At 38.2% G+C, this 26,553-nt stretch overlaps 1 protein-coding gene across 1 annotated transcript in view; it reads left to right on the top strand.

Annotated features, from left to right (window-relative positions):
• Klhdc1 (kelch domain containing 1) overlaps window positions 1–26,553 on the top strand; it is a 42,004-nt gene that overhangs the window by 5,783 nt on the left and 9,668 nt on the right. The window contains exons 2-11 of the mRNA XM_013012252.1: window positions 3,304–3,374; window positions 3,877–3,994; window positions 5,375–5,493; window positions 9,810–9,888; window positions 10,931–11,014; window positions 15,747–15,830; window positions 16,292–16,350; window positions 17,256–17,368; window positions 20,086–20,158; window positions 24,157–24,241. Of these exons, the coding sequence (XP_012867706.1) occupies window positions 3,304–3,374; window positions 3,877–3,994; window positions 5,375–5,493; window positions 9,810–9,888; window positions 10,931–11,014; window positions 15,747–15,830; window positions 16,292–16,350; window positions 17,256–17,368; window positions 20,086–20,158; window positions 24,157–24,241 (885 nt within the window). The remainder of the gene's footprint in view (window positions 1–3,303; window positions 3,375–3,876; window positions 3,995–5,374; window positions 5,494–9,809; window positions 9,889–10,930; window positions 11,015–15,746; window positions 15,831–16,291; window positions 16,351–17,255; window positions 17,369–20,085; window positions 20,159–24,156; window positions 24,242–26,553) is intronic.

The raw sequence follows: 26,553 nt of genomic DNA, 5'->3' as shown, positions 1-26,553 counted from the left end.
GTGCTGGAGGCTGAGATTGGAAGATAGATTGAGAGGATTTCCACACCAGGTCAGGCAGAAAGTGTTCATATGACCCCACCTCAACAGACAAATCTGGTGTACTGATGTGTACCAGTTCTCTCAGCTATGGTGGGAAGCATGAATAGTAGGATCACAGTTCAGATCAGCCTGAAGAAAAAGCAAGATCCTATTCAAAAAGGCTTTGGCAATAGAGTACATTCCTAGCAAACTGAAGGCTATGAGCTAAAGTCCTAATGCTGTCAAAAGATGATAATGATATAAAATTTGGAACTTTCAGAGGATTTTTACCCTGGAAATTATTTTAGAAATTCAGAGTCCCTGACATAAAAGGCACTGCTACAAGCTGCAGTGTGGTGTTCCCCAGGGACTAAACACATGTAGTTTTAGACCATGCTCTTTCCGTAGGTCAGATGCTGAATCTTCAACTTCCTGCTGATTCTGCGAGCTTTTTAATATTCTTTTCTGAAAAATGCATTTATTTAATTTTAAAATGAAGTATATACACCAAAGAATGTATGAAATAAGTATCATTTAGTGGTAAGTATATGTTTACCTGCGAGGCCGAGGAACAGATTACCACCAGTGCTTTTAAAGCGTTCTGCTCTCTTCACCCCTACTTACAGATGACTACTTTCTCAAATGTTCTGTGGTGCTGGGGTTTGAACTCAGGATCTCCTGCTTGCTAGGCTAGTGCCATACCAATGAGCCACACCTGCCGTCCTTCAAATATCTTCTAAATCACTTTTGTCTTTTTCTTTTTTGTCCGAGACCAGGACTAGAACTTGGTATCTGATGCTTTTGCTCATTGGCTAGTTCTCTATCACCTTAGCCAGACCTCCAATCCCTGTATCACTTTTTCTTTAGAATTTTATCATATATATATATAACTATGTTATTTCATTTAGAATTATAGTATGTTTTCATTTTAGGCCTTAATTACTTTTTTGTGTTTGCAGTTGTTGGGACTTGAACTCAGGCTCTGTCCCTGAGCAGTTTTGCTCAAGGCTAATACTCTACCACTTGAACTACAGCTCCACCTCCAGCTGTTTTGGTGGTTAATTGGAGATAAGAGTCTCACAGACTTTCCTGTCCTAGCTGACTTCTAACTTTAATCCTCAGGTCTCAGCCTTCTGAGTAGTTAGGATTACAGGTGTCAGTTATTGACACCCAGCTTACTTACTTTCATTTTTAGGTTTATATATTGCTTAATCAGCTGGAGTGCACTTGTATCTGTTAATTTGTGTCCATTCTAATTTATCAGTGCCTATGCTGAATACTTTGTGAAATATAAACAAGTATTTATTAAATATTTGAAAATCACCCTTTGATCCAGCTATGTAACATATATCCTGTACAATATTCTGTTATGTAAATTTACTGTGCCTTATTTATTCATTCCACTATTAGTGAATTTTTTAATGGTCCTTGTATTGTTTTTGTTTTTGTTTGTGCTGATTCTGGGGCTTCAACTCAAAGCCTGGGTGCTACCCCTGAGCTTTCATGCTCAAGGATGTCACTTTACCACTTGAGTCACAGATCCACTTCTGACTTTTTGGTGGTTAATTAGAAATAAGAGTCTCACAGACTTTCCTGCTAGGGCTGGCTTCTAACTTTAATCCTTAGATCTCAGTCTCCTGAATAGCTAGATTACAGGCATGAGCCACTGGTACCTCGCTATGAGGGTAACCTTTTTTTTTTTTGTCATTCCTGGGGCTTGAATTCAGGGCCCTGAGCACTGTCGCTGAGCTTTGTACTCAAGGCTAGAGCTCTACCACTTGGGCCACAACTCCTCTTTCTTTTTTGATATAATAAGAAATAATGAACATTAGTATAACATGCCTCCTATTGTTCTTAACAGTATGTTTATTTTTTTGGACTGATTTGTATGAATTCTTTAAATATATTGTTACATGTATCTAATCTGCCTTCTGTTTGGAGTTCTTACTTGAACATTCCTCATATAAATTACGTTAGAATTTATTTATAATTTCAATTTTTAATTGTTATTATAAAGGTGATGTATGGAGGGCAGAACTTATTAATTTTAATGTAAATTTAGTATTTTCATTAATACTTTGTGTTTTCTGCATCTTATTTAAGAGATCTTTTCTCATGTGGAGATTAAAAGATGTCCAGTATTGTGTTGTAAACAGTTTTTTGTTTTTAATTTTGCCTTCCATGTTTAAATCTTTTTTTAATCTGCTTTTTCCCCCCCTTGATTGTTTGGCTTAAAGTAGAGATGCAGTTATTCTGTTTTCTATAACTGCTTGCTCTTGTGTCACATGTTACATAGTTCCACTTTTCCCTACTAACCTGCAAAATTCATCTGTTATACATCAGGTTTCCATGGATATATGACTTGTTTCTGGATTTTTTTTCTTTTTTTTTTTTTGTGTGTGTGTGGGGGGGAGGGTTGGTCATGGGCTTGAATTTAGAGCCTGAGAACTGTCTGTGGGCTTTTTTGCTCAAGGCTAGTGCTCTACCACTTTGAGCCACAGTACTACTTCTGGTTTTCTGGTGGCTGACAGACTTTCCTACCCCAGCTGGCTTTGAACCAAGATCCTCAGATCTCAGTCTCCTGAGTAGCTGGATTACAGACATGAGCCACCAGCATTGGGCTTTTAGATTGTTTATTCTGTTGAACTGATTTGATTATTCTTGTTACACATCACACTATCTAAATTATAATAAGTTTTTAGGGGGCTGTTGGGGCAGTGAAATCCCCATCACACTCTATTTTATTCTTGATCTTTGGATTCTAGAATTAAACATTTGACACTATGCCTTATAAATAGAAGGCACTCAAAAAATGTGCTCAGGGTTGGGAAGGTGGCTCAGTGGTAGAGCGCTTGCCTTGCATGCTCGAGGCCCTGGGTTCGATTCCTCAGCGCCACATAAGCAAAAAGAAAAAAGCCGGAAGTGGCACTGTGGCTCAAGTGGTAGAGCGCTAGCCTTGAGCTGAAGAGCTGAGGGACAGCGCCTAGGCCCAGAGTTCAGGCCCCACGACCGGACCCAAAAAAAAAATTTTTGCTATAAAATTTGCTATTTTGCTTTTTCCTTTTCTCAAAATCTTTTAAAAAGTTTTATTGCTCTTTTTCTTGAAACTCTTACAGTTGCCATTTCATAGTCTAATCTTTTACTATTTTTCCATTTTTGCTCAGTATTTTATGCTAGAAAAAATCAGAGTCTGTTTTTTGTTCGTAATATTTTAATTGCATTTTATCCTACAGAATTATTACTATGTAATTGATAAATATAACTTTATGTATTGTGTGTTTTTAGTCTATTGAAGACAATGAAGTTTATTTGCCTAATGATGAAATTTGGACCTATGATATTGATAGTGGGTTATGGTAAGTAATTTTATATTTCAGAATATTTTATATTAATAGGTCCATTATAAACATTCTTATTGACTATAGGGAATTTAAGAAAGTACTTGGAACATTTATGAGGTCTCCCTCTGCTTTCATTCTCTGTGACTTTTTTCTATCTTCTTCCCTCTACATTCTCTATTCCTTACCATTCTTTGATGACCAACACTAAAAATGTTTACTCTAATTCACATGTGTGAAAATTTTGTTAGTTTTGTTTCTTCAGCAAGCTGCAGGATCTTTACACTAAAGCTTCTTAGCGCTTTTACAGTGTTGGCTACAGTTACTCTACTTGAGTAAGAGTCTTACTATATAGCTCAGGTTGGACTAGAACTCCCAATTCTTCCACCTGTGCCTCTTAGTGCTCTGATTACAGGGCATCACCATGCTGAATTATAATCACATTGCAATAGAAAGTGACAATATTCACTGAAAAAATACTCAGGGTAAAGGGATTTTTCATTTGCTTTTCTTGCTTCAGGAGAATGCACCTAATGGAAGGAGAACTCCCGACCTCCATGTCAGGAAGCTGTGGTGCTTGCATTCATGGAAAGCTCTACGTTTTTGGAGGCTATGATGACAAAGGATACAGCAATCGAGTAATAAGATTTTCTTTTAATTCAGGAGTGAAGAAAAATGTCATATTTAATGTGTCATCTCATCTCATGGGTTTACAACTAAGTTAAGTTTATAAGATTTTGAAAAAGAATAGATGGAAAAATGCAACAGTCTTGTGAATCTTTCCTGTCATGTCTTTCTGCTTCAGAATTAGCACATAATGGACAGATCTTGGTGACTCACACCTAACTATTCAGGAGACTGAGATCTGAGGATTGCTGTTTGAAGCCAGCATGTTCAGGAAAGTCTGTGAAACTCTTATTTCCAATAAACCAGCAAAAAGCTGGAAGTGGAGCTGTGGCTCAAGTGGTAGAGCACTAGCATTGTGCAAAAAAGCTCAGTGAGAGTGCCCAGGTCCTGAGTTCAAACCCTACGGCCAGCACACACACATACACAAAAAGAATTAATGCATGCTTAGTTTATATCTAATAAGCAAGAGCATGTTAAGAAATTTTCTAGCATAGTCCTAGTTATTCAGAAGGCTGAAAGCTGATGATTATGGTTCAAAGCCAGCCTGGGTTGGAAAACTGTGAGACTCTTACTCTAAATGACTACCAAAAAGATAGAAATGGAACTGTAGTTCAAGTGGTAGAGCACTAGCCATGAACAACAACAACAAAAACCTCAGGGACAATACCTAGGCCCTAATTTTAAACCTCAAGACTGACACACATAGAAAAAAGGAAATGATACATTTCCATATGTCTTGTGTGTGTGTGTGTGTGTGCGCACGCATGTGCACGCACACATGCATATGCGTGTGTGCGCTGCGGTTTGAGCTCATACTCAGCTTTTTCACACTTAGCCAGTACTGTACCACTTGAGCCATACCTCTAATTCAGCTTTTTGCTGCTTATTTTGGAGATGGAATCTCTTAGACTCTTCTGCATAGGCTGAATTCAAACTGTGAGCCACCAGGGTCTACCTTCTTTTTTTTTTTTTTAACACATAGTATCATCTTATTTTTAATTTTTTTTCAAATTCTTTATTGTGATTAAGTGATTACATAATTTCCCAAATTTCACAGTATTATGGGATAGTGATGCTTAGTTAAAGTCACAAACACATTCTAACTTTCATGGGACAAATTGTCTATCATGGTCTATAACATTTATGAGTTCTATGAGCTTTGTAATATAGTTATTTCTTCCACATTGGGTGATATGTACATTTCTTTTGTTTTGCATAGCATCAGCTGTTCAGGGTCTACCTGCTAAAACATGTCTCATTTTCATTAATTCTACAATTTAAAATTTCTAATAGGTAATAGTATTTTTTTAAATCACAGATCATCCTGATAGAGATTTAACTTTCGAATGCCATGTACTTTTCAAACTAATAATGTTCTCATCTTTTATAAGCTTTATTTTGTTAATTTACGAACAAGAGATGGAACCTATGTTTGGGAAAAAATCACCAACTTTGAAGGTCAGCCACCCACACCACGTGATAAGCTTTCCTGCTGGGTATACAAAGACAGGTAATGCTGCAATTGCATTTATAATGTACTCACTGCACTTAGTATGCATGGCCAAAGTAGAGAAAACTAAAATATATGAATTTTTCCAAGATGTAATTATAGAATTTTTTGATGTTAATAGAACAGCAATTATTGTGGATTAGAGCGACATGATAAATGCACATAGTAGAAGTAATTGTTTTGTTTTATTTATTAACATTATTCAGTAAATTTTCTGGAGAGTGAACACAGTTACATGATTCAAAATCAAAGTTATAGACAGATGTTAATGGCTCACAGAGGAGATTGAGACCTGGAGGATCACAATGTGAAGCCAGCCTGGGGAGAAAAGTCTGTAAGACTCCATGTCCAGAATAAGCAGCAAGAAGCTGGGCTGAAGTAGGATTGGTTGAAGTTGAAGAGCACAAGCCAAGCAAGCAAGCATTTGCTTTTTTGTTGTTATTTTTGTCATACTGGAGATGAAGCGTGCACACTAGCAAGTTTTCTACCATGGAGCTATATTTCCAGCCTCTGTGTGTGTGTGTGTGTGTGTGTGTGTGTGTGTGTGTGTGTGTGTGTGTGTGTGTGTGTGTGTGTCCAAGTATTGGGGCTTGAACTCAGGGCTTTATTCTTTCACTTGGCTTTTTTGCTCAAGGTTGGTGCTTTACCACTTGAGCCACTCATCCACTTCCAGTTTTTTTGCTGGTTAATTAGAGATTAGAGTCTCTAGGATTTTACTGCTCAGGCTGATTTAGAATCTTGAACCTCAGGGCTGGCAAGATGGCTCAGTGGTAGAGCGCTTGCCTTGCATGCCTGAGGCCCTGGGTTTGATTCCTCAGCACCACATAAAAAAAACTAGAATCTTGAACCTCAGATCTCAGCCTCTGTCAAGTAGCTAGGATTGCAGATGTGAGCCACCAGCTCTGGGCACATTTCAAAAAGGAATCAATATTACTAAACATTTGTTAATTTTGTTGGTCTTTACAAAGAACCAATTATTGGTTTTCTTGATTTTTTTCTGTTTTTTTTTTTTTTAGCTTTTTCCAATCTTTTTTTTTTAAATCTTTTTTGTTCTTATGCTGTCAGTTTAGTTCTTTCTTCTTTTCCCTTACTATTTTTTTTTTTTTTTTGGTCAGTCATGGGGCTTGAACTCTGGGCCTGAGCACTGTCCCTCAGCTCTTCAGGTCAAGGCGAGTACTCTACCACCTGAGCCACAGCACCACCTCTGATTTTCTGGTTTATTGGAGATAAGAGTCTCAAGGACTTTCTTGCCTGGGCTGGTTTTGAACCTTGATCCTCAGATCTCAGCTTCCTGAGTAGCTAGGATTACAGGCATGAGTCACCAGCATTCCCTTCCTCTTTTTTTAAACCAATATTTATTGTAGCATTATTCACAGTAGCCAAGCTATGAAATCAGCCTGTGTACCCACCGAGTGATAAATGGATAAAGAAAATACGGCATATTCATACAATTAAGTATTTTCAGCTATAAAAAGAATGAAATCATGTCCTCTGCATAAAAAATGATAGAAGGTCATCTCTTTATTGCTCTGGAGATTGTCATGTTAAAAGATATAATCCAGCCAGGCGCTGGTGGCTCATGCCTGTAATCCTAGCTACTCAGGAGGCTGAGATCTGAGGATCACGGTTCAAAGCCAGCCCGTGCAGGAAAGACTGTGAGACTCCTATCTCCAATAAACCACCAGAAAACCGGAAGTGGCGCTGTAGCTCAAGTGGTAGAGCGTTGGCCTTGAGCTGAAGAGCTGAAGGACAGCACCCAGGCCCAGAGTTCAAGCCCCATGACCGACAAAAAAAAAAAAAAAGAGAGATATAATCCAGACTCAGAAAAACAAATATTGCATATTTTGTTTCAGATACTCAGATGCCAGCCAGGTGCTGGTAGCTCACACCTGTAATCCTAGCTAATCAGGAAGCTGAGATCTGAGGATCACGGTCCAAAGCCAGCCCAGGCAGGAAAGTCTGTGAGTCGTTTATCTTCAATAAACCACCAGAAAACCAGAAGTGGCTCTGTGGCTCAAGTAGTAGAGCGCTAGCCTTGAGCTGAAGAGCTCAGGGACAGCATTCAAGCCCAGAGTTCAAGCCCCACCACCGACAAAAAAAAGCAAAAAAACTCAGATGCCAAATCTACACCTGATAGAGGCTTCCATTTGGGGTTCTGGGACAGTCCTTTGTTGAAGACAGAACTTCCCTACACTTCAAATTCAATTTTGAGTACTTAAAACATTTGGCAGCAAGTTTGCTAATCATTGCAGACTTGTTTAAATATATTTATTTAGTGATGGTGACTTTCCTATCCATGGAGATTTTTTTGATATAGGTCCTTTCAGAGCTGGTCTCAGGAGAGGGCAGATTTTTCTTGGGTAGCCTTGAGGCAGCTTCAAAACTTTACAAGCAGGTAGGGCTGATCATTGGTATGCCACTGGCCTCCTGAACTTGTCCTGAATTGCCCCTCCATGACTTAGATACTGGGATTGACTTTGGCTTTTTTTTGGTGCTAGTCCTGGGGCTTGAACTCAGGGCCTACACACTGTCTCTGAGCTTCTTTTGGTCAAGGCTAGCACTCTACTACTTAAGCCCCAGTACCACTTTAGCTTTTTTGGGAGTTTTAGTGGAGATAAATGTCTCACAGTCTTTACTGTCCAGGCTGGCTTCAAACCTTCATCCTCAGATCTCGGCCTCCTGAATAGCTAGGATTACAGGTGTGAGCCATTGATGCTTGGCAAGAGTCAGCTTCTAATAGAAGTTAGCCTTTGGTGCTCACCCTCTACCTCTCCCAGCCTCTACTACTTGCTTCCCAGAGTGCTCTTCTCTTTCTAGTTTCTTTCTTTTCTTTTTTCTTTTTCTTTTTCTTTTTTTTTTCAGTCGTGGGCCTGAACTCTGGGCCTGGACCCTGTCCCTCAGCTCTTCAGCTCAAGGCTAGCACTCTACCACTTGAGCCACAGCACCACTTCCGGCTTTTTCTGCTTATGTGGTGCTGAGGAATGGAACCCAGGGCCTCATGCATGCAAGGCAAGTGCTCTACCACTGAGCCACCTTCCCAGCCCTCTAGTTTCTTTCTTAGATGCAATTTTATTTTTCATTTGTTGGTCATGGGGCTTGAACTTTGGGCTTGGGTGCTGTCCCTGGGTTCTTCAGCTCAAGCTGAGTTCTCTACCCCTTGAGCCACAGCGCCACTTCCTCTACTTACTTACTTTCTTTCTTTTTTTTTTTCTTTTTTGTCAGTTGTGGGGATTGAACCCAGGGCCTGGGTTGTCCCTGAGATCTTTTGCTTAAGGCTAGCACTCTTCTGCTTTAAGCCACAAAGCCTCTTCCTCTTTCTAGTTTCTAAATGAGTAGTATCATTTAGAAGATTTCCTTCCTCCCTCCCTCCCTCCTCTCCTCTTCCTTCTTTCCTTCCTTCCTTCCTTTCTTCCTTCCTTCTTTCCTTCCTTCCTTCCTTCCTTCCTTCCTTCCTTCCTTTCTTCCTTCCTTCCTTCCCTCCCTTCCTCATTCCTTCCCTGCCTCCCCTCCTCTCGCCCTTCAGAGATTTCTGTGTTTTGTAATCAATTAGTAGCTTGTTAGGCCACTACAAAGATCATTTTACTGGCCAGTCTCTCTTCATGCTTTCTTTGCTTTAGGAGACCTTTTTCAGCCTCACAGCTCCTCCCTGGCTTTTGGAGGGTAGCCACTCTATATGTTGTAAAGGCTTGGCATACCTCACAGTGTTCATGTTTATGTGAATTCTAAACTTTAGTACTTGAAAGCTTAGATTGTCCCAAAACTGTTCTCTGCTTCCATAATTTTTTTTTGTTTTGCTTTGTTTTCAGTCCCCAGTATTGAGGATTTGATCTAGGTTTTCATACATGCTAGGCCAATGGTCTTCTACAAAGCCAGCCCTTGCCTCTAGCTTTTGATGACATCCTGAGCCCTCCCCATGCAAAAGAATTAGGGAGTAGGTTTAAACTTCTATAACCAGTTTTGTTAAAACTCTTATTTGTCATGCCACCCTACCTGTGGCTGTTAAAATTCTCTCTCTCTCTCTCTCTGGTCAGTCGTGGGGCTTGAACTCTGGGTCTGCGCGCTGTCCCTCAGCTCTTCAGCTCAAGGCTAGTGCTCTACTACTTGAGCCACAGGACCACTTCTGGTTTTTTGGTGGTTTATTGGAGATAAGAGTCTCATGGACTTTCCTGCCTTGGCTGACTTGGGACCATGATCCCCAGATCTCAGCCTCTTGAATAGCTAAGATTATAGGTGTGAGCCACCAGCACCCGGCTATATTTCAGTTTTCTATGTACAGACTAGAGTTTCTAAATGCTGTTCTTTTGTATTTTTTTCAGATTAATATATTTTGGTGGTTATGGATGTAGGAGACACAATGAACTTCAAGACTGTTTTGATGTTCATGATGCATCTTGGGTAAGAAAGTAATCACTCTACATTTTTCTTTAATTTACAGTAGCCTTTATATCATAGAAATAGTAAACCTAATTTTTCTCAATTACTTTATTTTACTTTGCCCATCCTGGGGCTTGAACTCAGAGCCTGCAGTAGCCCTGAGATTTTGTGCTCAAGCTAGAGCTTCACTACTTTGAACCACAGTGCCATTATCAGCTTTTACATACTTAATTGGAAATAAGGGTCACAGAGACTTTCCTGCCCAGGCTGGCTCTGAACCTCATTCCTCAGCCTTCTGACTAGCTAGGATTCTGTGTGTGAGCCACCAATGTCTGGTACTTTTTTTCAAACTTTATTTTATTTTATTTTGGTTGTGGGGGCCTGTGCACTGTCTCTGAGCTTCTCTATTCAAGGCTAGTGCTCTGCCACTTGCAGGTTTTCTGGTGGTTAATTGGAGAAAAGAGTCTCAGGGGTTTTCCTGCCTAGGGTGGCTTTGAACCATAATCCTCAGAGCTCAGCCTCCTGAGTAGCTAGGATTATAGGTATGAGCCACCAGCACCCTGCTACTTTCTCAGTTTTGAAGAGCTACCAGTTTGCCATACTTGAGACTTCAGAAAAAAAGTTTTTTGTTTTTTTTTTGGTCGGTCGTGGTGCTTGAACTATGGGCTTTGGTGCTGTCCCTGCGCTCTTCAGCTCAAGGCAAGCACTCTACCACTTGAGCCACAATGCCACTTCTGGTTTTCTAAGTGATTTATTGGAGGTAAGAGTCTCACTGACTTTCCTGCCTGGGCTGGCTTTGAACCGCGATACTCAGATCTCAGCCTCCTGAGTAGCTAGGATTATAGGCATGAGCCACCCATGGCTGGCTTAATTAGTATACTTGCAGTTCACTGCAAGCAATGCTATAAGAATTTGCCCAGTGAGGCTGCTAGTCCTGGGACCATACCTTGTGGGGCAGTCTATTTTTGTAAGGTGTCTATTAATATTTGCCACAATATATGACAAACTGTAATGAATAATATAAACATAGCACTGTTAAATATTCTTAATTTTTCTGTTTTAGGAAGAACAGATGTTCTGGGGATGGCATAATGATGTCCATGTATTTGACACAAAGACACAGACATGGTTTCAGCCAGAAATTAAAGTAAGTGTTATATAAAGGTTACCTTTATACTCATATATTCATTGATATTTTAAAATCTATTTTATTACTAAATTATTTAGATTTTAGTAATTGTTTTTGTAATCATATTCAGAGTAGTTCTTTTTGGGTGCTATTACCAATACCATTTTTTTTAAATCATATTTTTCTCCAGGTCAGATAGGATTCTCTAGGGAAAAAATATTTTAAAGAGTGCCATCATCATTCTTTTTTTTTAATTGTAAAAATACATACAGAGGGGTTACAATTACATGAGCAAGGTAATGAGAAGCCATCATCATTCTTTATCCACAAGTATAATGCCCAATTTAATAAAATCTCTTTTTAAAAATCCTTTTTATTGGCTCAAGTGATAGAGTGTTCTACTTGAGTGAAAATCCAAGTGAGAACATGACACTTGGAGTTGAAGTCCCAGTATTAACACATACAAAAAATTTAAAAGTCTTGATATCCAAGTACTGGTGGCTCACATCTATAATCCTAGCTACTCAGAGATCTGAGGATTGTGGTTTGAAGTTAACCCAAGCAGGAAAGTCTGTGAGAATTTTATCTTCAATTCACCACTAGAAAACTAAAAGTGAAGCTGTGGCTCCAAGTGGTAGAGTACTAGCCTTGTACATACAAAAGCTCAGGGACAGCACCCAGGCCCTGAGTTCAAGCCCCATTACTCCCCCCACAAAAAGTCCTTTGATAATAAAATTTATGTTTGTTTGTTTGTCTTTATTTTCTCTGCTCACTAAGGTCTCTCCCATGCTACTTAAGACTGAGAACCATTCCCAGCCTAATGCCCATGAAATCATAGCCATATGCAGTTACAGCATGACACATATATCTGTTCCATATGCTTCCATTTTCAAGTGACCCAAAGAAATTCCAATTAATTCAAGCAATTTGGAATGGCTCACACAATGAAAGAGCCACCAGGAACAGCACCCCAGGAACTGAACCATATTACTCCATACCACCATTACATTTTCTATTTCTATTGAAGTACTATTTGCTACTTCTCTTTGTGTGCTTGCTTCATGCCATCTACTACCTTTTACGAAGGAATAGGGCCCTGTATACACAGCAGTTCTTTCTATTATATACTGTCAATATCTATATGTTAATCTTGGAAGAGAATTCTGCCTTTAATTGGGCTTTTTAAAATTCTTTATAGCCCCCATATTGCTGGGAGGATGACTAGCCAGTCTTGAGTCACTTGCTCGCCCAAGGAGGAACAGGGTGTTATAACTGATAAGATCACCAGAACTGAATAGCAAGGAGTGCTAAGTAGAGATAACTAATATTGTCAGGCTAGTGGTATGAGTCAAGTTGCAGAGAGCTTGCCTAATAAATTTAAAGCCCTGAGTTCTATGGGCTGGGAAGGTGGCTCAGTGGTAGAGTGCTTGCCTTGTATGCATGAGGCCCTGGGTTCGATTCCTCAGCACCACATAAACAGAAAAAATCAGAAGTGACACTGTGGCTGAAGTGGTAGAGTGCTAGCCTTGAGCTGAATAGCTGAGGGACAGTGCCCAGGCACAGAGTTCAGGCCCCATGACCGTCAAAAACAAAACAAAACAAAAGCCCTGAGTTCTAAGTTCAACCAAAAGAAAAAAATCACTAAAATGAACATTGTCTATTAACATGCATTTATGACTTCTATTGATGGAAATGATAGGAAATTTTTTAATAAATGTTAAGTGTTTGCTACTGGGTTTGACCATCTCTTCATCTGCTTTTTCTGATCAGTGAATTTCAAGTGTCCAGTGTTTTTTGGTCTCAACCCCATTTCTAATTTTAGAAGCATTCAGTTATTTGTATTTGTAAATTAGATTAACCTTAAATCACCATTTGAATTTTATTAGTGAAATAAAAGGACTTTTGCCTCTATTAAGATAATTTCATGTCAGCAGGTAGGTGGAGAGAAATATTGAGACTGATTCTATTGAAACTAACCTTAGATTTTTTTATTTTTGTCAGTCCTGGGGCTTGAACTCAAGGCCTGGACACTGACCCTGAACTTCTTTAGCTTAAGACTAGCACTCTACCACTTGAGCCACAGCACCACTTCTGGCGTTTTCTCTTTATGTGGTACTGAGAAATCAAATCCAGGGTTTGATGCATGCTACGCAAGCACTCTACCACTAAGCCACATTCCCAGCCCACCTTACATCTCTTTCAAGCCTTTTAATGCTCTGTTTCCTTAGAAAGTAGGCAGAGGTCTGAAGCTGCTATGATAAAGGAATAGTAAAAATTTTGTTGATGAAAGAACTAAGAACCAAAACTCTTAAATAGTTCTTTCTCATTTATTACTACACAAGAAAAATGGAAATTATTTCTTAGCCAGTTGATCTAAACACGGTTATTCAAGTAAGCCTGAAAAGTCTAGGAAATTATATTACTAGATGTAGAGCTTAAATTTTCTATGACTAGTCAGTAGCCAATGAGCTGAAAATGTTAAGTTCTTTCAAAACTTGGAACAAAATATATTCACAAAGGCATCCATCAAGAGTAAATGGAAATTTTACAGATAGCTCTTCTCTCAAATCTTTTGTTCTTCCTTGCTTGCCTCCTTTCTGTTGTTCTTGCACACATACTCTATACTGAGCTATAACCACTATAACTTTTTCTTCAACCCCCGCCGCCACTTTTTTTTTTTGTCAGTCGTGGGGCTTGAACTCTGGGCCTGGGTGCTGTCCCTCAGCTCTTTAGCTCAAGGCTAGTGCTCTACCACTTTAGCCACAATAGTACTTCTGGTTTTCTGAGAGGTTTATTGGAGATAAGAGTCTCACGGTCTTTCTTGCCCAGGCTGGCTTTGAACTGTGATCCTCAGATCTCAGCCTCCTGAGTAGCTAGGATTGCAGGAATGAGCCACTGGCGCCCGGCTTCCTCCCTGCCCCACTTTTTTTGCCAGTCCTGGGGCTTGAACTCAGGGCCTGGGTACTGTCCCTGAGCTTCTTTTTGCTCAGGTCTAGCACTCTACCACTTGAACCACAGCACCATTTCTAGCTTTTTCTATTTATGTGGTATTGAGGAATAGAACCCAGGGCTGCATGCTAATTAAGCACTCTACCACTCAGCCACATTCCTAGCTCCCCTACCTTTTTTTAGTAAAAATAAAAAATGTTATTATGCCAGGTGCCAGTGGCTCATATCTATAATCCTAGCTACTCAGGAGGCTGAGATCTGAGGATCATGATTTAAAGACAGCCTGGGCAAGAAAGTATGAGACATTTAATCCCCAATAAACTAATCAGAAAAGGCTGGAACTGGTGCTGTAGAGCACTAGCCTGCTAGCATTGAGCAAAATAAGCACAGGGACACAGCCTAGGCCCTGAGTTGAAGACTCAGGATTGGCAAAAGAAATTGTGTGTGTGTGTGTGTGTGTGTGTGTGTGTGTGTGTATAAAGGTGATGTACAGAGGGGTTACTGTTACTGCTTCGTAAGTCAAGTAATAAGTACATTTCTTGGACAACATCACCATTTCCTTCTCTTTCTCCCAGTTTTTCCCTCCTGTTCCTGCCCATGTTCTATAGTTCAATTTCAACACTGTCTACTGAGTTCCACTGCTGCATTTGCTTACCCCTTTGTGTGTGTATGTCTGGACAGCTGATCCTGGAGCTTGAACTCAGGACCTGGGCATTGCCCCCATACTTTTGTGCTCAAGACTAGCATTCTTCCACAGATCCACTTCTGGCTTTTGGTATTATTTTAAATTGGAGATAAGAGTTTCACAGACTTTCCTTTCTGGGCTAGGCTCCATCAGGGATGCTCAGATCTTAGGTTTCTGAGTAGGATTACAAGTATGAGCCACTGTTACCCGTTTGGGTCTTCCAAATCTTATTCAGCCATTGACCCCTATTTTCTTTTCTTAACAACTCAAAACTTTACAAAAGAGAAAAAATATCTGCTCTATGTATTGAAATAAACTATAGGAAAAAAATATATTTTTTGGGTCCGGTTGTGGGGCCTGAACTCTGGGCCTGGTTGCTGTCCCTCAGCTCTTCAGCTCAAGGCTAGAGCTCTACCACTTGAGCCACAGCGCCACTTCCAGCTTTTTTCATTTTGCTTATGTGGTGCTGAGGAATCGAACCCAGGGCCTCAGGCATGCAAGGCAAGTGCTCTACCACTGAGCCATCTTCCCAGCCCCTATAGAAAAATATTTTTTAATGTTAAGAGTTTTAGAAAAAAAAGCTAGAGTTTGGCTCAAATAGTAGAGAGCCTTCATAGCAAGTTTGAGACCCTGAATTCAAACCACAGTACTGAAAAAAAATTTTAAGAAAAGATAAAATACTGTTTGACCTAAGCCAACAGTAAATGTGTTTTTGTTAATTTGAGGATCATAATTAATATTTTAGAGTTTCTAAGTTCATCACATCCTATACTATCACTCCTAATATTAGTTGTGTGTTTGTGTGTATGTGTGAAAAATAAAGATAGTTTTTATTTGATTTTTTAAATCCCTATATTTTAAGTTTATATTTATGAAATGTTATTTTGTTAATACAATCCCGAAAACATTTTTAAAAGTAAAAATTAGGGTGAATAAGTTTTATTACGAGTAGTTATTTTTCCATAATTATCCTTTAGGATGAACTTTTCCTTATGGTTTTAATTGAATTACCTAAGTAATGGCAACTTAGTTCTCAGGCATTTCTCATACTGAGCATATAAATGTGATTATTATCGATGTTTCAAGTCTGCACTCTGTTTTGATCTCTACTTGCAGGGTGGAGTTCCACCACAGCCACGAGCAGCGCATACGTGTGCAGTTCTTGGAAATAAGGGTTATATCTTTGGTGGACGTGTTTTGGTTAGTGTTTTCAATAGAAATAGCATTTTTTAAATGATACTTCTTATAAAAATTTATCTTATGATTTTGTGGAACAGTTGAACATTCTAATAATCTAGAAACTTAAATGGCATTTAATAGTAACTTAATTATCTTGTTTCCAATCCATACCATATGCAAACAATTACAGATGATTATGTATCATAGGCTAATGAAGAGAAACCTTCACTTCTGTAAAAGAGCAGGAAAAACTATTTTCTTATCATCTAAACCATGTTACTTTAAACTTGTTTTTTTCCACTTTGACACATAATTTCAGAGCTCTATGTTAATTTTAATGCTTAATTATTCCCAGTATTCAAACTTCTAATGGTAGGTAGAATAGAGAATAGTATATTTTTAATCTGAGCTTATTTAAAAACTAACATTTGAGCCCATAAATGATGTAAAAACACTGTCGAATTAACACACTTTTATTTTAGCAAACGAGGATGAATGACTTGCATTATCTCAACTTAGATACCTGGATTTGGTCTGGAAAGTAAGTTTGAAATCAATGTTTTATAATCTATAGCTGTGTGTATGTGTCCTTGTAATCCCAATTTCATTTCCTATGATTGAGAGAGTATTTTTTCAGATTATAGTCTAAGCAAGGAATAAAATATTTGAAGAGTTTTTCCAATCAAATTTACCCTCTCTATACTATTTTTTCTTAACCTCCTCATTTTTGTTTATTTGTGAGGCTGTCTTGCTGTGTAGCCCAGGCTGATCTTGAACTCATGATCATCTTGCCCCAGCCTCTCAATTGCTAGTAGTAATATTTACTCAGTAAAAGTAAATGAAAGCGACTCAATGGAGTTTATTTTTATAAACATATAAAGCTATGTGAAACTTGAAAATACTGAAATTCTTTAGGCACTTCTGCCAGTAGACAGAAAATTTAAAAAAAAACTTAAAATATCTTTGAAGAAATCAGCTACAAACAAAAACTGAAACATATAACAACAGTAAAAAATAGTAATGGGCATGAAAATAATTATGTTGAAAAACTGGAGAAGAATACCGTTTAACCAACAGGAATGATGCCAGTACACATTATTAATGAATTGAGAAATGCTTTTATTTTTCATCTCTATTCTTTGTTCAAGTGAACATGACATTAAATGAAAATAAATTGCTTAAATTAATTTCAGAATTTAAGAATATTTTTAAACATTCCCACCATATACGTAGGACTAGTAAAATTAATTCCTTTTAATTTTTTTCCCATATGCTGTAATCCTCGCACTCAAACCCTCAGAAGCATCATGAGTTTGAGGCTAGCCTAAGCTACATAGTAAGACCCTGTCTAAAAGAAAAGAAAAAAGAAAAAAAAGATGTGGGATGACCAAATGTCTTTTATTGTCTAATATAGTACTTAGATTTTAATTTTTGCCTTTTTCACAGGATTTCTATTAATGGAGAAAGCCCAAAACATCGGTCATGGCATACTTTAACACCAATAGCTGATGATAAGCTTTTCCTATTTGGTGGATTAAGTGCAGATAATATTCCATTAAGTAAGTAAAGTTTGCCATACAATGTTGTCTCATGGGCTAGGGAAGGTGGATCAGTGGTAGAGCTCTTGCCTTGCATGCATGAGGCCCTGGGTTCTATTCCTCAGCACCATATAAGCAGGGGAAAAAAAGCTGGAAGTGGCGTTGTGGCTCAAGTGGTAGAGTACTAGCCTTGAGGTGAAGAGCGGAGGGACAGTGTCCAGGCCCAGAGTTCAGGCCCCACGACCGGAACCCCCCAAAAAAAAACGTTTTCTCGTTTTTTTCTTCATTGTATTTCATACGTATAGTGAATGTCTTTTTCTCCCTTTGCCTTCAACTCTGCTTGCATATGAGAGGGAATCTCAATGCACTAGGTTCAATCCTGAGCAGAAAGAGAGAGAGAGAGAGAGAGAGAACGTGAAAGAAAGAGAGAAAAGAAAAAAACAGAAAGGTGGAAAGCTCTTTGCTTTTGTATTGTTTCCAAAGTATAGAGGAAAGGAAATATTATGAACCTAGCTAAATTAAAGCCCCTTTCCGCTGTCATATTCTGTGATTCTGTGTCCTGAGTTTTGATCCAGGTACTTGTACTGTAGGCTAGAATGTTAGAATGTGGATTAGAAGACCAGCCTTGCCTAGAAGGCTCTTGAAGTATAACGTGTGAAGGACAGTTTCTTCTTTTTTTCCCCAAATCTATAAGCAAACTTCTGTAACTCCTGTTGCCGCTAATCCCAATAGCTATGTGTTTTGTAATGCAGTTATACTTTCAGCAGTAAAACTGTGGCATTAAGGTACTTCTTGATTTGAGATATTGTCTTTTTTCCCCCTTCTTTCTTTTTTGCTAGTAACAAGGTTTGAACTTAGGGCATTGTGTTTGCTAGGCTTGCTTGCTCAGCTTGCACCAGCTCTAGACCCACTTTCAATCCTATGTATTGTATTTTCTTAACTCAGATATTTTCCATAACTAGAGATGTTTTTATTAAGAAACTTTATATATCATTAAAAACCATTTATATAATTTCATATAGAATCTAGAGACAACTATTTATTTTTATTGAGGCTCTCATCTACATTCCTAACTTACTCAGTGGCTAAGATCTGGTGGATCATAGTGCAAATCCAGCCGAGGCAGGAAACTTCACTAGATCCCATCTCTAAGATAACAACAACAACAATTAAAAAAAAAAAAGCAGGGGCTGGGAATGTAGCTTAGTGGTAGAGTGCTTGCCTAGCATACATTCTCAGTACCACATAAACAGAAAAAGCCAAAAGTGGCTCAAATGGTAGTGTGTTAGCTTTGAGCAAAAGAAACTCAGGGATAGTGCCCAGGCCCTGCGTTCAGGCCCCAAGACTAGAAGAAAACAAAAAACAAAAAACCAGAGATAGGTTTAAGTGGTAGAAAGCAGCCATCAAGAACAAGACCCTTAGTGTAAATAAATAAAATAAAATTTTATTATTTTAAAATTCATTTAGCATTGAAAGTACATTTGGAAGTCTGCTGGCCATCAAAGTCCAGAAGCTGGTTGGAAAAAATAAAACATTTCCTAGTTAGGGATATCAGGTATTGTGTAGATTATTATTCTTTCCAAATTTGTAAGGATTTAAGTTAGAAGAAATTTGAATCTAAGAAAACTAGCAGGAGCCCCAGGCACTGGTGGCTCAAGCCTGTAATTGTAGCTACTCAGGAGGCTGAGATCTGAGGATCTCTGTTCAAAACCAGCCTGGGCAGGAAAGTCCGTGAGACTCCTATCTCCAATAAACCACTAGAAAACCAGAAGTGATGCTGTGGCTCAAGCGGTAGCATGCTCCTCTTGAGCTGAAGAGCTGAGGGACAGCACCCAAGCCCAGAGTTCAAGCCCCACGGCCAACAAAAAAGAAAAAAAAAGAGAAAAAACTAGCATGTAAACATTTCACTGAATGTTTAATACCATAACTTCATGAAATCTAGTGTTTTAAATTCTTATTTTTGGTCATTGGCCTCTGGGAATTTAATGGCCTAACTTAGTCTACTTGGTTTCCTCTCTCATAGATTCAGCTTAAGATTTAATCATGTGAATACAAAAAAATATTTTAGCTATGTTGACTGTGAAAATGGCAACGTGGTTATGTAACAGAGGTGTCCATTTTGTTGAACAACTCATACTCAAGTGTGTATGTGGAAATGATAGAAGATCTAGGATTTCACTTAATAACTCAGCAACAAGAACAACACAAAGAGATGATTTCAGTACAAAGTCACCTTCTTTTATTTATTTATTTATTTTTATTTTTTATTTTTTTGGGTCCGGTCCTGGGGCTTGAACTCTGGGCCTGGGCGCTGTTCCTCAGCTCTTCAGCTCAAGGCTAGCGCTCTACTGCTTGAGCCACAGTCCCACTTCTGGCTTTTTTCTTTTTGCTTATGTGGTGCTGAGGAATCGAACCCAGGGCCTCAAGTATGCAAGGCAAGCGCTCTACCACTGAGCCACCTTCCCAGCCACCTTCTTTTTTTTAGTGCTTGGAATTGAACCTAGAGCTGTGTGTTAGGTGCATGCTGTACTGCTGAGCTACATTTCTGTCCCCAAACCTTGATAGTTGTTGAGTCTGGGATATATGGGTCATTCTACTTTTACATATGTTTGAAAATGTTTATGAAAAAAATTATATACATACAAGATAATTATATAAATATAACACATTAACCTTGAAAATTAAAATTATATCCCAGACAACTAATGTTAATTTCTGAACTTGTCATAATGTTGCAGGTGATGGATGGATTTATAATGTCTTAACAAATTGTTGGAAACCACTTATACATTTACCTAACACAAGACCTAGGTAAGCTGAGAATTTGACAAGTGATAAGATAGTTAAGAATTTTGAATATTAAAAAATATAGCACAGAATTTATAGTATTTGTCATTGAAATTATAAAGCATCAGGAAAGATAACCTTTCAAATAAACTTTATGTTATCTAAATAATTTTGCTTATAGCTAATTGTTAGAAATTATCGTTTTCTCCCTTATTTGCTTATTTGAACATGTTTTTCATTTAGATAAATGAATAATCATGACTGCTAAATATGGAAAGCATAAGATAACTTAAAATGTGATGTTAATTTTTTTAAATGTTAATTTTTTTCTAGTTCTTTTTATTGTGAAAATACTGTACAGAGGGATTACAATTACATCGGCAAGATAATAAGTACATTTCTTATCAAGCATTGTAGCCTCCTCCTTTGTTTCCCCTTCCCATCCCTTCCCATCTTCCCCCTACCCCCCACCTAAAATATTAATATTTTTTAGCAAGTAAACCAGAAAAGTATTGGCTTCAGTAGTAGTTGTTTTTGAAGAAATTTAAAACAATTTAATGAGGAAATTTTTTCATGTTGATTTAGTAGATAGCCAATTATTTTTCTTTATTAACTTTATTTTCTTTATTAACTGGTATATTCATTCATGTGAACTTTTGAAAAAAAATATATTATCTGTTGTAGAAATAGCATGTTACTATTTGACAATAACGAACAACACAATATTATTGTAATTCTTTTTTTCAGATTTGGTTGAATAGTACAATAAAAATATCTTAATAGGCAATTCAGATTCTGCATATAATAATAATTATAGCCAATAACAAATTTTATTCTTTTTTCATGCTATACATTGTAGAACTTTTTAATTCTACATTTATACCAGATGAAGTCAGTTTAATAATAATTAAGTAAATTTATGAAAAAGACCTAAAATATTTAGATATACTTTTGTAGGTATCTCTATATTAATAATCTTAATATATATTTAGATTCTATCATAAGCACAGATGTGATTCTTATTTTCATGTATGCAAATAATTGTAATATGTTATTTTAATAGTTCTAGATCTTTTACAACATGTATTTAAAGAGTTTTATATTAAGATATGGCAGACCAGAATTTTAATCTTTGCTACTGTTTAGCTTTCTGGCTTTAAATTAAAAACAAAAACAAAAACTTTAAAGAAATTGAGCATCATTTTTCTCCTTTCAGAAATGAGTTTAGCTACCTAATTTGTAAGGTTTTTTTTTATTATATGAATACATTAATTGTAGTAATACTAAAATATGTTTAATTTTTAATTGACTTTTATATTTCAACCATTATCTGTAATTTGAACAAAACAACTATTGTCAATAATATACTAGTTAGAACTAGAGCTATGTAAAGAGATTTCTTTTGATTCAACTGATGTGTCATGTAAATAATATGCTTTATTAGAATGTTTAGGTGATAAGTTTAGAGCAGCTGTGAGAGAACATACACTGTCAGTCTGTAGAAAACACATCAGTTTGCAAGCTAGATGTCACCAAAATCAAGGCAGGAAAGGCTTTCCAGTGTTCTTCGGTGATGAAGTCCAGGCCAGAGTTTCCCTCAGGCAGATAAGACAGAGGCAGATCTATCTTCAGGTATGAGGTGAGGAGGAGAACAGGTGGGGTACAGTTGAGTGTAAGGAGAATATATATGTGTATATAATTTTAATGAAAGTGACAATTTGCTTAAAATCGAAGTGCATTTTGTGCAAACATTTCAGAGTCATAATTTGAAATGCAAACTGTCCCATACTCCCTTTAGAATTCTGAAGCAGAGCTTCTCAACCTCAGCACTACTGACATTTTGAATAAAAAAATTCTTTATTGTCAGGGTGTCCTGTATACTGTAGGATGTTTGGCAGTATTGTTAGCCTTTGCCCCTAAATGTAAAGAATACTACCTTTCCTCTCTCCAAATTGTGGCAACCAAAAAATAAATTTACAGATATTCTTAAATATCTGTAAATCTGCCAGGCACTGGTGGCTCACGCCTGTAATCCTAGCTACTCAGGAGGCTGAGATCTGAGGATCACAGTTCAAAGCCAGCCCAGGAAGGAAAGTCTGTGAGACTCTTACCTCCAATAAACCACTAGAAAACCGGAAGAAGTGCTGTAGCTCAAGCGGTAGCACGCTTGCCTTGAGCTGAAGAGCTGAGGGATAGCGCCCAAGCCCAGAGTTCAAGCCCCACGACCGATCAAAAAAAAAAAAAATCTGTAAATCCGTCTTCCTTTGAGGGACAGATCACCCCTGGTTGAGAACCACTGTTGTACACTGTAAAACTCTTCTCTAGGCCTCACTTTAGACAAAACAGTGCTGTAGCCAGGCATTGATGGCTCACAAACTGTAATCCTAACTACTCAGGAGGCTGAGATCTGAGGATTGCAGTTCAAAGCCAGCCCTGGCAGGAAAGCCCGTGTGTGAGATGCTTATCTCCAATTAATTATTAAAAAGCTGGAAATGGGTTTGTGGTTCAAAGTGGTATAGCCCTAGCCATGAGCCCAAAAGCTCAGGGACAGTGCCCAGGCCCTGAATTCAAGCTTCAGGACTGATACCCAAAAAAATCAAACAAAAAAAAACCTGTATAGGTGGCTGTCAGCAAGGACCTTTTTATAATGTGTCCATAAAAAGTGTCAGATAAAATTTTGTCTAGAGCCTTAAGTTCTGTTGAATCCTATTAGTATTGCCAAGCTCACCCATAGCCTTCTCCCCAGGAAATCAATGTAATACTTCCCATATGCGAGAGCATCCTTTGCATTCCATCTCTTTTTACCAAATCCCTCCTCTAATCTCCATATCCTACAACACAAACTATATTCTTATTGAAAATTTATACCAATTATGTTCCAACATATGATTTGAAAATTAGGCAGAATATTTCCCAAACAGCATTTGTCACTGGATGTGTGTGTGATTGGTAGAAAATTTGGCTTAACAATTGTACATATTCTCACTTTACACTTGTGGGATTAAAGTAAAAAAGATTAACATGCTGAAAATGTTTATATTATCACTTGTCATCTATTTTATTACCAAATAAAAGTTACTTGGGAGATAGAGATCAGAGGATCATGATGCAAAGCCAGCCCGGGCAGAAAGAAGTTCATGAGACTCCATCTCAACCAATGGCTGGGTATGGTGCCACACATCTATTATCCCATCTACATGAGAAGCACAAAGGCTGTGCAGTTGTCATCCCCAGTTATTCAAGGGAGCATGCCAGGCCAGTCTGGGCATCAAGTGAGACCCTAACTAATGCACAAAGGAGCTGGAACTCGGTACCAGTGGCTCACGCCTATAATCCTAGCTATTCAGGAGGCTGAGTTCTGAGGATGATGGTTCAAAGTCAGCCCAGGCAGGAAAGTCCATTAGACTCTTATCTCCAATTAACCACCAGAAAACCTGAAGTGGCGCTGTGGCTCAAGTGGTAGAGTGCTCGCCTTGAGCTGAAGAGCTCAGGGACAGCACCCAGGCCAGAGTTCAAGTCCCACAACTATTTATTTGCTCTATGTTGCTGGGGAGATTAGAGACAAAAAATAACAATGACATATGGTATTCTGTACCCAGACTGACGGGTGATTTGAATATAGAAATGTGAAGGGAATGCTACATTGAATTTGTCAGCTGGTGAGGGACAGAGAAGGAAAGAAAGGGAAAATATGATGAGAATAGTAACCTGGCCGATGCACTAGTAAAAGGGCCAGGAAAGGTGCCTATCGCAGCAACAGAGGGCACAGTTTCTTTTGAATTTATATTATTTCAAGGATAGTGTGCATGAGATGAAGGGTTAGAAAGGTGGGAGATATAATAGAGCTGTAGGAATCATTTCCTTAACTGAAATGATGTGATTTCATGAACTCTAGAGAAATGTTTAAATTATCCCCATTTGAATAGATTAAATCTTGAAGTATGTAGTTTGGGATTGATTTATATGCCATATACAGTTTCTTCCTTCATAATATTTCACTCTGTTTATAATTTCACTTATAGGTTATGGCACACAGCCTGTTTGGGAAAAGAAAATGAAATAATGGTATTTGGTGGAAGCAAAGATGATTTACTTTCTTTGGACACAGTAAGAAAATCTTGTATCTTGTATTTTCTCTGAGTAATTATGCTATTTAAAGTAGCATTCTACCATTTGAACTCTAAATTTAACTTTTTGGTGATCAATTGGAGATAAGAGTCTAACATACTCTCCTGTCCAGGTTGACTTCAAACCTTGATACTCAGATCTCAGCTTCCTTAGTAGCTAGGATCACAGGTGTGAGCTACTGATGCCTAGCTAGGCCTATTCATTTCATTAGCCAATTATTATAAGAGCTTTTAAAGCATGATTTTCTCTTTGAGCCTTATAGTATGAATGTTTGTAATTCTATTGGACTAAAGAATCTGTGTATAATACTTGATGTATAAAAAGAATACCTACATGTATGCTTAATATAATAAAAAATTCCCATGAGATTCACCAAGGTAGGACCTAGAATACCACCAGTACTGTTAAAGCTCTCTCTTTATTCCTTCTGAATCTTACCCACTAACTACTTTCCTCAAGTGGAAGTTATTTTTTTGAAGTGCTTAAAGTTTGTTTGCTGTTTATTTATTTTTTTGGCCAGTCCTGGGGCTTGAACTCAAGGTCTGGGAACTGTCTCTGAGCTTCTTTTGCTCAAGACTAGCACTCTACCTCTTGAGTCATATCTGCTTTTCCTGTTTATGTGGTACTGAAGAATTAAACCCAGGGCTTCATGCATGCTAGGCAAGTACTCTATCACTAAGCCACATCTCCAGCCCTGTTTAAAGTTTATTTTATTTGTCTTTTATGTTTCTTTGCAACTGCCTATGTTGCAGTTTACATTAGAAGTATAAAGTATTCCAGTTTTAAAATGTGATAAAAGTAAACCCAAGCCGGGCACTGGTGGCTCATGCCTGTAATCCTAGCTACTCAGGAGGCTGAGATCTGAGGATCGAGGTTCAAAGCCAGCCCAGGCAGGAAAGACTGTGAGACTCCTATCTCCAATAAACCACCAGAAAACCGGAGGTGGCGCTGTAGCTCAAGTGGTAGAGCGCTCGCCTTGAGCTGAAGAGCTGAGGGATAGCACCCAGGCCCAGAGTTCAAGCCCCACAACCGACAAAAAAAAAAAAAAAAGTAAACCCAAAGGAATACATGAGCAGCATTTAGAAAGTATTGTTTCTTTACTGCTGGCCCATTGGAAACTCAGAAGAGGCTGGCCACATTCATATGTCATATATTATGCAATATAGGAATTTAAAATCATTCTGGTTTGTGTAACACACTTGAGAGCAAGAAGTCTGAGTGGTCAGGGACAGGGCACAGGGCAGAATCTAGCCAAGAGGGTAAATGTCTCTCTCATGTCCAGGTACAAGTAATTCAGCAAAGCAGCAAATCTCAAAAAAAAAAAGTTTTTCCTCTCCAGGAAATTTGGTTTGTTTTATAGTCCTGCGGCCACCAACCTAGATACCGTACCTGTGATGGCTGAGCACCAGTGGCTCATATCTGTAATCCTTACTACTCAAGAGGATGAGGTGCTGAGGATCATGGTTCAAAGTCAGTCTGAGCAGATAAGTCTGAGATACTCCTATCTCCATTTAACCAGCAAAAATCCAGAATATAGGTGTGACTCAAGGGGTAGAATACTAGCCTTGAGCAAATGAACCAAGCAAGAGTTCAAGGTTTTGTGTTCAAACCCTACTCCCAGCATATTAAAAAAATGTTGTGTATATTGAGAGTTATAGAGCTTTTGTTAGCTGAGGATTTAGTGTTGCACTACCAGCTTAAGGCCACAAGTTTGCATTTAATTAAATAGCAATTTTTTTGCCTAGCATGCACCATGCAACAGTACTACAAAAACAACAATAACGAACAAACATAGTTTGCTTTCATGGTTTGTCTTTTCTCTCTTGGAGATTTTATTTACAAGTTGGGTATGGTAATACACTGCTATAATTCCAGCCCTTACTCAGGAAGTTGAGGTAGGAGGATCTTGAGTTCCAGATCAGCCTGAGCTACATAATGAGACTCTATATCAAGCAAAACAAAATAAACCTAAAAGAAATCTTTATTTAGAATAAAACTTTATCATTAAACTAATAATTTTGATTAAAAATTACTGAGTCCATGAGACACTTATCTCCAATTAACCAGAAAAAAAAGCAAGAAATAGAGCTGTGGCCCAAGTGGTAGAGCACTAGCCTTGAGCACAAAGAGGCTTAGGGACAGTGCCCAGGCCCAGAGTTCAAGCCCCATGATCGACAAAGAGAGAGAGAGAGGATGAAGAAAGAAATAATCTAGAGGGAATAGGCTGGAGAGTAGTTTGGTGGTGGAGGTTGGTTGGTCTGGCGTGTCTTATACCCTTCAAGGCCTGACTT

The sequence above is a fragment of the Dipodomys ordii genome, unplaced genomic scaffold, assembly GCF_000151885.1.
Source record: "Dipodomys ordii isolate 6190 unplaced genomic scaffold, Dord_2.0 Scaffold16, whole genome shotgun sequence".
In the NCBI taxonomy this organism is placed as follows: Eukaryota; Metazoa; Chordata; class Mammalia; order Rodentia; family Heteromyidae; genus Dipodomys; species Dipodomys ordii.
This window is presented reverse-complemented; position numbering and strand designations above follow the sequence as displayed.